The 14,170-nt window shown below is 39.8% G+C and overlaps 1 protein-coding gene across 2 annotated transcripts in view; it reads right to left on the reverse strand.

Annotated features, from left to right (window-relative positions):
* PTPRO (protein tyrosine phosphatase receptor type O) overlaps positions 1–14,170 on the reverse strand; it is a 163,323-nt gene that overhangs the window by 37,980 nt on the left and 111,173 nt on the right. For both annotated transcript variants that reach the window (XM_080391796.1, XM_080391795.1), the window contains exons 6-10: positions 13,838–13,999; positions 10,939–11,138; positions 8,420–8,540; positions 5,853–6,046; positions 3,412–3,523 (exon numbers count right to left, since the gene is read on the reverse strand). In XM_080391796.1, coding sequence (XP_080247922.1) covers positions 3,412–3,523; positions 5,853–6,046; positions 8,420–8,540; positions 10,939–11,138; positions 13,838–13,999 — 789 coding nt within the window. The remainder of the gene's footprint in view (positions 1–3,411; positions 3,524–5,852; positions 6,047–8,419; positions 8,541–10,938; positions 11,139–13,837; positions 14,000–14,170) is intronic.

Here is a 14,170-nt window from a genome sequence, read left to right on the forward strand (position 1 = left end):
TTGCTTTAAATCCAGCTGTTTACAGCAGATGGCATTAAAAACCCATTAGTCACCACAGCAACACTGGCAGGGCTACAATCTCTCTGCGTTATAACAACAGCATGCAACTGTTGATGCAAGAGTCTGAGAGAAGAAATGCTGTTTCTGATAAGTCTCTGGGATCTCCCAAATCTCCCCCACTCTCCTGGGAACATCCGACCAGCTGTTAAGGGAGAGAGCTGTACATCATCTGGTCTCTTGTAATACCTTTTTAATTCCAGGTACTGCAGGTCAGTAAAGCCCCAGCCTTGCTATAGACTCCCCATGAGCATGGAATCCTGCATTAGGGAAATGGCTTGTCTGCTCTGAGCTTTCTGCAAGGTGTGGTCCCGAACTCCCAGATGATCCTTCTGCTTTGTTTTTAAAAAATCGGGCTTATGTTCCAGGTGCAGAGGTTAGCTTTCCAGTTATACACAGAAGAGCTGACAGATGGTGCACTGTCAAGACTACAATACCTTCATTCTAGTACTTCAAAATTTAGGGCTTTTTGGTGTGGGGTTTTTTTTTGTTTGTTTGTTTTATTTCCTGGCATTGTTCAGAGTGATGCAAAATGGGACCAAGCGCTCCATAAAACCATGTTTCCTCTCTGGAAAGAAAGAGGCTGAGGGTGATAAAGAACTCTGCAGTCCCCTGGTAACTTGAAAGAGTGAAAAGGCATCATCTACTGGGGACAAACATTTCAAACCTGCAGACATGAAAAATTGGCATGCCACTTTCTAGCAAGTTAGCCCAAGAGCTGTCCCTGGACAGAGCTGAAGAGATTGCAACTAATAAGGCAATCAGAAGACCAGAGTGTATTTAATGCTCACATGCAGTGGTGACCATCTATTGATAAGTGCTTGTAATTAGATCAAATCAGATTTCTTTGTTAGGTCTCTTCCCTCAAAATGCTGTGATCTGGCTCACTGCTATTCAACATTTTCATCAATACTCTGGAAGTAAAAGCACTGCTGACAAACCATGCAAGTAACATGGCAAACGGCAGAGAGGTGGAAGATTTGGACAGGGTTGTGATTTAATTATTGGTCCCTACGCTGGGCTTGCTCAAGCAAAATATATTTCAAAGTACCAGGTGCAAGCTGAGTCTTTAGGAAAAAAAAACGTAGACAACACTTCTCAAATGATAAATTATGTCTATTCCATGGCTTCTAACACAAATGAACACAGATCTCCATTGTGATGCCATAGCAAATGCAATCATCTAGATGCACAAACAGAAGAGCACTGAATAGGGAGCTGATTTTGCCTCTGTAGGAGTATTCAGCAGGCTGGTATTACACTTTCAGTTTCCACGTACTTTGGTAAAGACAGTAAAAATAAGAGAGGCAGAGTTGGGGGAAAAAATAACATGAGAAAATGGCTTACAGTGAGAGCACCTGAAGCATTCAATGGAAGCAACTTATTAACAGAAAAGAGTGAAATTTAAAAAGTTTGGTGTCTCTTCAATCAATAAGAGAAAAGTGTAACAAGAATTACGGGCTGGATTATTAAAACTAGAAAAATTCAGATCAAAAGCAAAAGATAAACCATTGACAATATGAGGAATGAGGAATTAAGCACTGACACAATTTTCCCATTGGATATTTTCTGGATATTTTCACCTAAGATCATTTTGAAGAGAGGTTTTTCCAGTCATAAATGGATGATGTTGTCTAAGGGATCCATCCATTTCTGATTTTGTTTGCATCTGCTAGTTAAGGAGTTGATCCACTTTTCATCTAATAGCAGTAACAGTTTTTACTTTCACCACACAGAGATCCAGACTTAACCCTATTACAGCTAATACTTTAGAACAGCCTTAATCTTCTGCATTTCTGCTGAAGGTTTCTGGAGCGACAATATTGAAGTGTGACAGTCCCACTGGAACATTCCACTCTAAAACGCTGAATCAGGTACCCAAATCAGCTGAAAAAGACATTTTTCCCCTGATATAGCAACCAACCAGCTGGAAAATTGCTTCCTTATAGTGCTACAGAAGTGTTGATGCCAAAGGACAATGAATATCCCTGAAGACCCTTCATGGGACTCCGGTGGGTGCCATGGGTTTCTGATACACTACAGAAGTGCCAGGGTTTGTCAGCAGTTAAACTTGGTATCAGATATCTCAGGATAGGAGGGTTTCTGGAGACTTCAGTGGAGCTAGGACTTAACTGACTGATAACTACTCTGTTGTGGCCCTGTCAGGCACAGGCACTATTCGTCATCATTACAAATGGGTCTTATTCAGTTTCTTCCTCAGTTACATCCTCTTAGCCTCTCACCAAACAGAAAATCTGGAACTAAGCTAGTACCTCCTTTGGAGGGAGTGGCTGGGACCTTGTAGGCTGATTTTCCTCATAATTTGTTTTCTACAGATGGAAAAGAAGAGCAAGTCATACTTTAATTCCTCTCATGGTGCATCTGAATTATTTATTATCACCTATACTGCAAGATGAACTAAACAGTGGTGCACAAAAGCAAAATGATGCAATAGGGAACTTTGACTCAACCATCCTGGATGCTAGGAAAACACGGCAAGGCCCTAACAGGACCTCTTATACGCTAATCCCTCTATGGCTGATCTGTTTGACATACTGAAGATTCAAAACCAAAGAATCTGACACGAGACAATGGAGTGTGTTAAATGCACGGCTCGTGCCAACTGCAAGAGGGCAATCCACATGGTTATATCAATTTGCTGCAGTTTTAGAATCCAGATTACAAATGACTTGCCAACGCCACAGTTTCCCAAGGCTAATTTAGCCAGCATGGGTGCAATGCCTTGATCACAGGAGCACCCTTCTCTCCTTGCAAGTGAAAAACACCCAGCAGAAAAAGCAAAGCTGGAGGGCAAGAATAACGTGCTCCCGAGCATAGTACCTGCCTCAGTCTGCCTAGCAGTGCATAACTCCTGTTAAGGTGCCACACAAGCCATGCTCTGATCTGTGGATTACTGGGAGGGGGACGGAGGAGGAAAAAGCATTTGGAAATATTGCAAATATAAGGAAAAATGTTTCTTACTACTAGCAAACCTAAAAATTTAGATTTACTTAGCTACACATTCATTTCTCAGTGTGTAAATCATACGGTGTTGTAGAAGATGAGCAGGATCACCGGCCCTCACTGGAGACATGCACTCAGCTGATGGAGGACTGGAACAAGGAAATCAAGAACTGTGCTTTGCATCGGAAAATTATATATATTTATTTAAAGCTGTCCTCAGAGCTTTCCTTAAAAAAAAAAATTAAAAAATTTATCCCCCCACCCCCCCAGTTAGCTGTTACATATCCTAACTTGCAAGTATCTGCTGGTGAAACACAACACCCAAGTCAGACTTTCTCAGCGCATCTGCTCCTGGGAGCATTTCCACAGTCTTTTCAGATGGCTGCTTACCTGTTATGAAGCTGATGGTGGAACTGTCACAGCAGCTCAGCTCTGGGTCCCCCCAAGTCACCATGGTGACCCGGAAATTGTAATACCAAGCAGGCAGCAGGTTAGCGACTCTCTGTAAAGCGACAAAAAACAAACAGCAGCTCAGGAGAAAATTCACCGTCCCAACAATATTTGCAAAATCTAGTGTCCACACTCACTGAGCTCCCATTCCTCACTCCAGTGGAAATCTCTGAAATTTGGTGTTTGAATTGATTCAAAACTCCGTGCCGTGGGAGCGAACACGGTTGTGATGGCTCTGCTGCTCACAGCCACATCTAGGTGGTCCCAGGTCTCACCCGCCACAGGAACCACCCAGTGACTTCCACAGCAGTGAGAACGATTCCCCCAGAGCAATCTTTCATCACAAAATTCTGATTTGATGAAGGCAGAATATTTAACTGGAAAATGTAGGCTTTCCTATCTCAATTAAACAGGGTTTGAGGATAAATTAGAAATGCTTTTGACTCAGATATTGTCACTTCAAAAGACTTATTTTTTTCCAATTTTCAAAGTGTATTTCATTTGGTATTATCATTTATAATAAATGAAATATGAATGAAACATAAATGACTTATGAGACATAAATTATATATATAAATAAAAATGAGATACAAATGAAGTATAAAATGCAATACATTTTATATTACAATATCATACGTAATACTTAAGTTAAAATCAAACTGCCAGCACCAAAAGCTTCAAATGTTTCATTTCGTGATTAAACGAAAAGCTTCATGATATTTTTAAAATTCACAATAAAAACAAATTAGAAACTGCTGGGTTTATGTATCTCTGCTGTTTGCAGTGGCCTTTTTCCCCCACAGATACTTCAAGGCAATCCAAATATAGGGTTTGTGAACTATACTTTTTATGCTTTTTAGAAAAAATTGTATCCAATTAACACCAAAACCTTGAAGATGCTTGGGCTTCTTCTGACATGCACTTGGTATAACATTTAAAATACCAACATTGCTTTGACAATTTTAAAATAAGATGCAGAGCACAAAAAGCATGAAGTAACTAAACAGTGTTAAAGGGCAAATTCAGTGCCAAAGTTTCTTACCAAGTGATAACTCTTCAGGAAATCATTTTTTATCTAAGCTGTCAGATAGCTTGATTTTTTTTATTCCCTTGTGTTCTCACAGGGTTTGACACTGTTGCCCCAGAATACACCACTCACAGGTGTCAGTAGATCATAGGGAAATCTGTGGCACTCGGTGGGATTCTGGAGCACCGCTAGGGAACCCAAACAGAAGTCCACCCTTACCTACCTGTATGTTAAATGCTGTAACAGAAGAACAGGTAGAAACTCATTCTATTTCAGGCTTACTTTTTGAAATTATTCTTTAAGAAATGTCCATTTTAGCTGTGATATAGCAGTGTCACATTTCAGACTGAAATTCAGACACAGGAATTCCGACTTGGCTTCCTTGAGCAGGATTTGCAACCTTAAGGGACGATATCATCTCGTTTTCTACTGAACCACATTAACTCGGGTATTAATCTAATTGTGCTGAGTCATGATTACAAGTTATTAATTACTCATTTGCTAAGTTATTTTTTGGTTTTAATTTCCCTGGAGATTTATATGCTAGATTTACAGTCACGTACCCAATTACAGTTAAGCTGCTGTAGCCAAAATGACTCCACAAATGGTATTATGCAAATCAATTACGGTAAATCACTGTGGCTATCATAAGCAGCAAAAGTTATTGCTATCCTTTTTGCATACTCACAACTTTCTGAACAACTAATTTCCTTTAAAATTGCTTGCTGTCTTGCGCTACAGTGAAGCCTGAATAAAATCTGCTCACCTCCTCTAGGAACTAAGGGAAAAGAGGAGGAGAATTTCACTTTATTTCTGCAACATGCACGAGCATACACATGTAAGTGTGTTCTTCTAAAGATCAGTCTCCACCCCGTTGAAATCTTGGCATTAAGTCACAAAAGCATCTCTGCAGCTAAGCCTTCCAGATGGCACACTGCAAGACTAGCCTGCAAGCCCCAAATGCATATTATCAATATTAATTATGTAGATAAGGCTTTAGACTACTCCCCCTGAGGAGATGATGGCATTTTTAAAGCCTTGACTGACAAACTGACCCACAAACTGAAGCTGCCTCTGGACTTGCTGAACATGCCCATTTGTCATCAAAAAAAGAGGCTCATCTCCTATCTCATTGCTCTGCTTAAAATTTAGCATGGTTCAGCTGGCATTCCCTTACTTTAGAACAGAAAATGCCTCTAGCATCCTGGCCATCTTCTCTACTTTGCCTGCAAAAATATGCCAGGCTTAAAGCCATATATACACATTCATGGGGGAAAAGCTGGGCAAAGAAATGTCACAAGGTGCCAGGGCCACACAGGCTTGGGAAAGCAATAGTCAGCAATGGTCACTTTACCACAGAGGCAGTTAAGGAGACAGTTGCTGCTATTTCATAGTAGGTTGTCCACTCGGAGGTCATCGTTGATGGGTTGAAGTAAAACATTTCTACAACGTATTTCCTGAACACCCCAAGGAAAGGTCTGTTCCAGCTCAAAACAACAGCAGTAGGTCCCAAAGGGTAAAGCGTCAGATCCTTTATTCCAGTGGGCACTATAAACCAGAAATTGTGGTTAGCAATGTGTGGGTTATCAGTTACACTTCATTTTAAAACACCACCTTTCCTGAAACAAGTTCTACCTGTTTCTGGTTTGTTCCCGACTTTAATTCCCAAGAGTTTTCTTGTCACAAGCAGTTGAATACCATTTTTTCACCATTTGTTCTCCAGTTTGTTAAGTCTACTTTTTCAGAAATGACTACAGGCTACTGGTGTTGGCTGCTTAGCTTGAGATAAAGTACAGGGTTTGCTTTTTCATAAATGGAGGGCTCCATTCTACTCTGAAAATCAGGATGTTTAGGAGTTATTTCAAGTTGCTCAAAAACAAAAGCATCAAAAGCCATAACACTTTGGAAGATGAAGACTATGAGAAAGAACAGTTCTTATGTCTAGCCCTCCTTCCCTGGGGAACCTAAAGGTGCTGTCGTGTATTGTTATTCTTGTCTCACAGATGATGAAGTCGTCAAGTGATTTGAAAAATGTCACATAAGGGTCAACTTCTGCATCCCTTACTAGTCTGGAAAGCAATTATTCCTCATGACTTAACTAAGGCTACTTAAATAAGTACTTTGCTAACATTTGCAAGAGTTGCAGAGCCCCAGCTATTGCACACTGGGTCAGAGCCAAGACCGGCACCCAGATTACTTCAGCCCATGTTAGCACATGATTGTCTTTGCCTTCATAAATCATTTACCACATCTTTTCTTTGCTTTCTCTAAAGTGTTAATACCCAGTGAAAGTGAGGCTTAGGATAAATATGGGGAGAATTGAATACTTTTTAAAAGTATATTTTATCTTATTTCAGTTTCATTCATTAAGCACCACTGATAGTTCTACAGAACAGTTTGCTTTGCAGTTCTACTACTTTAATATCAAGTTCAGTATCTTGTTCTGAAATGAAAACTCATACAACTGTTGTTTTACTGCATAAAAACATCCTCTTTATAACAACAAACCTATGATATGTTTTGCTTAGAAACTGGTTGCCATTTTGGGTTTGGTAAAAAACTTTTATGGTTATGAGGGCACACAAAGTGGAGAAAAGGAAGGAACTTATTTGCTTTGGAAATACATGATTTTACTTTCTCAAGTGAAAACAGAATTTTGCAGATTTCTGAACTAACTACACCGAGAATGAAAATCAAAAGCATTTGTAAAAATTGTCCATTAGTAGAGTTTAATAAACTATATATATTTCTACTTACTACTTTTCCTTTACAAAACATACCATACTCTTTTATTCAGAACCGATTTATGAAAATCTATAAGGACATTGCCTAGAATGAAAAGGCTATCACCATATTCACTAGTCTACATATTCGCTTTCTTTTAAGGATTCAGCTCTTTACAGATTAACTTTGGGGTTCTCCTGTTTCACTTTTTTCCCTACATCAGAGAGGAAGCAGAATGAAAAATACTGAAGATCTCTAATTTTCAGCTACCTGCTTTCCCACAAGGCAGACTGTTTGTCAAAAGGAGAAGCTGGGTGACTCACGTTAAATATTTCTCTGCAAATGTAACTCTACACACTGAATCTTCCTCTTAGCCCTTTCTCTTTTTAATACTTTTTTTTTAAAGTGGTAACCTTAACAAAATAAATGATAGTGAAACTAAAAGATACCGAATTTTATCTTAAGTGACTATTTAGCTGCTTGGTGGAATCCTGAATTATGGTCATGGGGGCAGCAGCTCTGCCTCTTGGCCGTAAAACCACGTTCTTGAAAAGGTCACTCTCTGTCTCCGAGGGTTCTTCTTATCTTCAAATCTTAAAGCAGACAACTCCAGAAAAACGAGGCATAAACTGAAGCTGATGATGGTCATGTAGTACTGCAGGAGATAAGCCAGCTCTTCTGACTCTTAGCACTGTGGCCCTCGGACTGTGCCACACTACATCCATCATAAAGCACATTTGCAGCACATGTCCTAACAGCAGTTCCACGCACTTCATGAGCCAGTGGGAATGAATCACCTCTGGGAAATGCCCACACCTCTCCACGAACCACAGACCCCCTGCAGCTCAGGCTGGCTACACCTAAGTGAGGTGACACCCACCCTAAATGACTATGAGCACTGCTAGAGATAAACATATACTCAGGTGTCCAGGACGGTTCCTTTCACAGGGCACTCTGTGTCTGAATCCTGGCTATAACTGCTCTCTATTTAGGTTTGGTAATAACTTAACATTTAAATGTGAAATATCTATCTCCCACAGAAGGAGTATTTTCCCCACCTCAGTAATGGGCTAGACAATACAAGAAAAATATTCTCAATAAGTGTTCATTACATTATAGGCTTTAGGACTTAATAAATATACTAGATATATTTAAGAACAAAACAAACGCTTTTCAAACAGTAGATGCAGGGGTTACCAATGGAAAATGTAACAGGATCAGAAGGCGGTCCGACCAACGGTCCTTTCCGCAAGTAAACCACAACTTGGTACTGGGCACCAGGAACAAGATTTTCAATGAGGCTGCTGCTTGAATTCACCTAACAGGAGGAGAACACATTGGTTATGAAGTATTTACTTGGCTAATTAAAAGAATAATAAGGCTGTACTTGAACTACTCCAGTTATAGAAGGTATGATTCTGAACACACTGGCACCAGCAGCTAAAACTCCATTCATTAAGTCCAAAATGGCAAAACTGTGAAAGTGGTCGGGACTGACTTGACAAATGATCTGACTCACAGAATCACACTTGCCTTGCTGCATAAGGTCAGCTGTCACCCTGCAGACCCATTCCCTCCTACTGTCAAAGTTTATTGAAATAGTCAGGCTACATTATTCATATTCAGGTGATATTCAGGCTGGAATATTTAGACCGTGTGTTTTCAATAAAACCCTGAAGGCTTTTCATCAGCCATCTGATTCATCTGCAGCTATATGAGCTGAAGGCAGCGTTATGGGAAAGCTGTTTTGTGAATGCATTTGTTAAGTGACTTCATGGTGAAATCAGAGAGGAATTACTCTCTTTCACCTCCCCTGCACAGCACTACATAACCTGACTAAGGGACATTGTGATTTTTCTTTTCGGTTTGAAGCATCATCATTAAAGTTCCTGCTGTGCCACTCCAGCTTTCAGTCAGAGCCAGGGGCAAAATGCCTGACCAAGTGATTCCTGGTCTGATACATTATGAAATGTCTTATCTCCTGAAAAGCCAGCTAACAGCAAATGCACAGACCAGCTTTGACGAAAGGACTTTATGCACCTGTTCTAGAATTGCAGGCTGATGTTTCCTACTAATTTTTTTTGCAATCTTTCCAAAGTCTGTATCACAGCCACCTTTGCATTGGTGCATGCAATATACACATGAATATATCAGTGCCAGCATAGACTTAGGAGGAACAGAATTTCTCTTTAACAGATGCTTTGGAAAGATAAATCACTTTTAAATCATGCACAATGATAGAAATTGATAGAACGCTGCACTGAATTTTGCCCTTTTCAGCTCATCAAGGAGAATTCAAACCAACAGCCATTAATAATTCTAGGCATAATAAGCTGATAACATTTGATGATTAGAGGTGGTATGAATATTTGTAGTGACAGAAAGAAACAAATAACTATATTTAGACCTTTATACCTACTTGCAATAAACATGTTTTACAGATGTCTTGCTTATTCACGGATTAGCTTTAGGTACTTATTTTTGAGTTTGTAGATTAATTCTGTACTTTAATCACATCTGTATATACTTGTGATCTGTGGTTTATAACCACCTACTGTATTATTTTGCTCCCTGATTAAATGACTACAATTTTAATAAATGGAAGGAAAATAACTCAGTAAGATTACAAACTGATTCTGAAAAACATTTCTCAAACTGTCATGGAAAGACACTTTGAAGCGTTTAAGTTCATAGCCACTCTTGGAATAAAACTCAAAACATTTTGACAAAGATTCATTTTAAAATACATTTTTAAAGGATGTAGACTCCCTGTATTAATTAACTTGCAGGGCTAATCACAAAGCTGAAGGAGATGAAGATTTACTGGGACTGCTGGAGGTCTCCTTCCATTCCCATGGGCAAGGTGAGCGTGCAGCAGGGCAGAGCTGCAGACCTTTGCAGGCTCCTCCATCACACACATTTAGAGGGTCAGACAGAAGCTGTAGCACTGCTCAGAAAACGGCCTTATCAGCATCTTGGTAACTGAGGTGTGGGCTAAACCCTCTAACTGAAGCCACATGCCGCTGATCCATTATAGCACAGGACGTGATGTGGGATCACACTCACTAAGGGTTTCAAGTAACAGAAAACTGCCATATTTTGGGGTTCAGGATTCTTGATCATTATAAACATGTCCCATGCAGCAGCCCTAAAGAACTGTTGTCCATCCAAATCACAGATGGTCTAAATTACTGTTTACTTACCCGTGCTATCTTTTTTTATGGATGAAAAGCTAACTTCTGATTGTCTCTAAGCTTCCAGAAAGTTTAGAGTCAGTTTCTGCATTCATATGCAGGAATCTAAGGAAGAATTTATGCTAGTTTGATGATAATCATGTGTGTGAGCACTTTGCTTAACACAAATGGATTACAGCATGTGCCTAAATGTTATCGTGATATGGCACCATTTTGCCTCCTGGCACAAAAAAGGTCTCAAAAGGGTACAGCATAACTTAGAAGCTGGAACAAAGAATGGGACAGTCAGTCCAAGAAAAATACAATTTCAACACTAATGTGGTTTACTGCATACTTTCATTCCTGAACTCTGTGCTGTCACCCCACTGCATCAGCCACGTCCCTTTAGGTTGCAGAAGGGCGCACCTACCGCTGTGCCCTGCAGCCCTGACCTGGCAGGGCCCTCGGGCACGGCGACCCCAAACAGCAGGATGATCAGCATTTTTGCCCTGGATTTGAAAAACTCCTGCTTCTGCCCCTCACCTCAGTGCAGTAGTGTTTTTCAAGCCTTTGACTTTCCTTTTGCTTCTGACAGGTCAGGGAGACCACAGACACGATGGTGCTGTTGCTGCCGCTCTCTTGTGATGCTGTCCAGGATGTCAGGGCAGTAGTGGAGCTTAACACCGTCACGGTCACGTGCTGGGGCTTTTCAGTGAGCTCTTCTATCCATTCACCTGTGGGGCCTGGGACATGCCCCAGAAGCACATGTAAACAAACCACTGCATTTGAGGGACATATGTCAAATCGTCCTTCTTTTACTGGACTATTTACTACGACAAGTGAAAGAGGCTGGACTGACAGTGTCCATCTCCGCAGCCCTGGGGCTGTGAAGATGGCAGCCCCTGGGAAACCGACTGTGGCTGGTGCTGTTTCACCTGTAGCAGAGCAGATGATGAGAGAAACATCACTGTTCGGCAATCCAGATGGCAGTATTCTCTGTGGCTTACCAGAAATCACCCAGCAGTATCTGCTTTGCTCCAAGGCAATGTTTAGAAGAAGTGACATCCAATAAAGCACAGATCATGGACAAATATTAAAGGATAAACACCCAATTTTTTTCACCTTTTCACAAACTAACATACCCTCGAAGTGTACTACAGCCTTGAAGCGTGAAAAACAAGTTCACAGAGGGTACCACAGTGAAGAATCTCATTCTCCATCAGACATTTTGAAGCAATTGGTAGAGAATACAGGTTTAAGTGTAGATAAAATAACAATTTTGAAAATAACTTCAGTTAGACTTGGTCAAATTTCAGATTTCATGAAAAACATCAGCTTTTCTTGTCACTTTTAAGTGACGTTTGTGACACTCTTTCCTTCCTCCATGCAATTCTAATGGTACTTTATGTTTATTGAAAAAATAAAAAAAATGCCAGAGCAAGAATTTGGTGTAAGATGAGCCTGTAAGATTTGACAATCCATACTTCTATCTGGGCACAAGAAAAATGTTGTCTAATACAAAGTGAATTTGACAGGATGAATCACTGACTGAGTGCTACAAGGATAAGATAAGGCTGAAGCTATGAGCAAAATTTATTCACACCAACAGACCCACATCTACTCGGGTAAAAAGAGGAAGTCAATCATTACATTAATGTCTGGAGCCAGTGGATGTCTGCGTAGCTCTCACTATTCAGAAATCGTTTCAGCATCAGCGTTAAGGGAACTGAGCTACCTCATGTCACAGTCCAAAGTTGTAGTCCCCACACAAAAAGCCTACTTGATGAGACTCATAAAGAGAAATGGAAAAGCAATTTCACCTTAATATTACTTGTGCACATCTCAGATTTGGCATACATATATATATAAAATCTATGTAAAATACTAAGGATCTGCGTTTGAAAGAATAAATAAAGAGAACTGCCAAGAATCCTCATCTTGTTCTAAATGCCGGCAAAACTAACAGACAAAACCCAAAACCCCAAATAATTTCATGTATTAAATGAAAAATGAAAATATTTGTTACATTCCTGCAACACTTTAATACTTTATACCCAATGAGATTCAAGTTCATCATTAATCTAGCAATCCATACACCTATACTTGGGATTAACATTTTCTCTTTTCTCTCAGGTCTCTGTCTCCAGGTAGCAGACTTCATGGAGGACACTGTATTGCATATTTTTTAATGGCAATAAGTCGTATCTTGTAAATAGAATAAAATTTGGTACTAATAGCAACGCTACATAGTTTATTTAATATACTTGTATATTTGTATATACTCTAATGCTTTCCATATAACGAAGCCTCCTAATAACTATTCCTAAAGAAAACCAGAAGACAGTGAAAGTACAACAGCAAAGACCCTTTCTCACATGTGCTCTTTCCTCTTTTCTCTTTGTTTTCCAAGTATTGTTTCTTTCAACTCCAAAGTTTTCAATAACACAGGAGGATAGTGGAATTCAGTTACACGCAGTCAAGTATTATGATGAATTTAAACCTAAGTAGTTAGTATTTGTAAGTATTATGAGCTACTAAAGACACAATTTTTATTAAGAATTTACTTAAGTACTTGACTACATTTCCTTTTAATAGGAATCTTTCTACCAGCCTTAGCTACCCTGTCTTGTGGCGGCATTCACTATCCTCCCACATGTAGAATTGTGTACTGCTGCAAGTATTCGCCTGTTCTCATTGTATGGGCATCTTGTAGGCTATACCTATTTCCTTTTGTAGAAAAAGGTGCAAAAGTGACCATAGCCATCAGAGGGATAGTAATCTGAATTCACCAACACGTCTCACTTGCTAATCTAATCATGAGTTGTGATGTTATTTTACACAATAGTTATTACTTTTTTTACTAAATCTTCAGTTAAGAAACCCTTGGGTTCTACAGGGAAATAATAAATTACTTTTTCCCCTCTGAATTTAGCAGGCTGAACTATTTCATCTACTGTAATTTGCCCCGTGTACTCTCAGAGACCATGTAATTTCAGAGTTCAGTGTTTAATTGTGCAATTCCCACACTCTCAGCCTGAGATGCCCTTCATCCCTAACGTGGTACATACAGCCTCCAGGAGTAAGGAAGTTCAGGAATCTCTATAATCACCAATTCAATTCTCCGAATGAAAATCCTCTATTTGAATGATGCAAGAGGGGAACCTGTTCCAGTGAGACACTCCTGAACACTGAGCGACAACTCTATCAGTCACCTGCTTTCGGTTCTTAGCTCTGCCAAAATGGCAGGATGAAGGTTCATCCAGGCAGGATATAATATGTAACATATTTGCGCTATATTTCCTTCTCTAGCACACGGAATTCCGGAAGACAACACTCTTCTGATCCTGCAGCAGATGTCACAGCTGCCACAGTGGTCAAACTCTGCAGCACATTAGAGTTATATCAGTTTGGGAGAAAAAGGCAGATTTGTTGAGATACTTACTGATGTAAAAGCTAAGTGTTTTTGCTGATTGACTTCCCCGAACTTCACAAGAGCCAGAGGAGCTAAATGTCGTTACAGACAACTTATATTTTCCTGGTTCTTTCAGTTCAGCAACAAATTTGTGAGTGTCCTCACTTACTGTCAAAAATTCCGTAGAGTTCTCTAAATCGGGGGAAGAAAAAGTATGGATTAATTGAAATTTGCAAGGCTCCAGACACTGAGAAAATGATTTATACCAGAAATGCTAATACTGTTTCTGCTGTTGGATTAAAAGGTATCCAAAAGGATTGGATTTATGTGGGTAGTTTTATTTCTTGCCATCAGCACAAGAAT

The sequence above is a fragment of the Falco punctatus genome (assembly GCF_963210335.1).
Source record: "Falco punctatus genome assembly, chromosome: 6".
NCBI lineage: Eukaryota > Metazoa > Chordata > Aves > Falconiformes > Falconidae > Falco > Falco punctatus.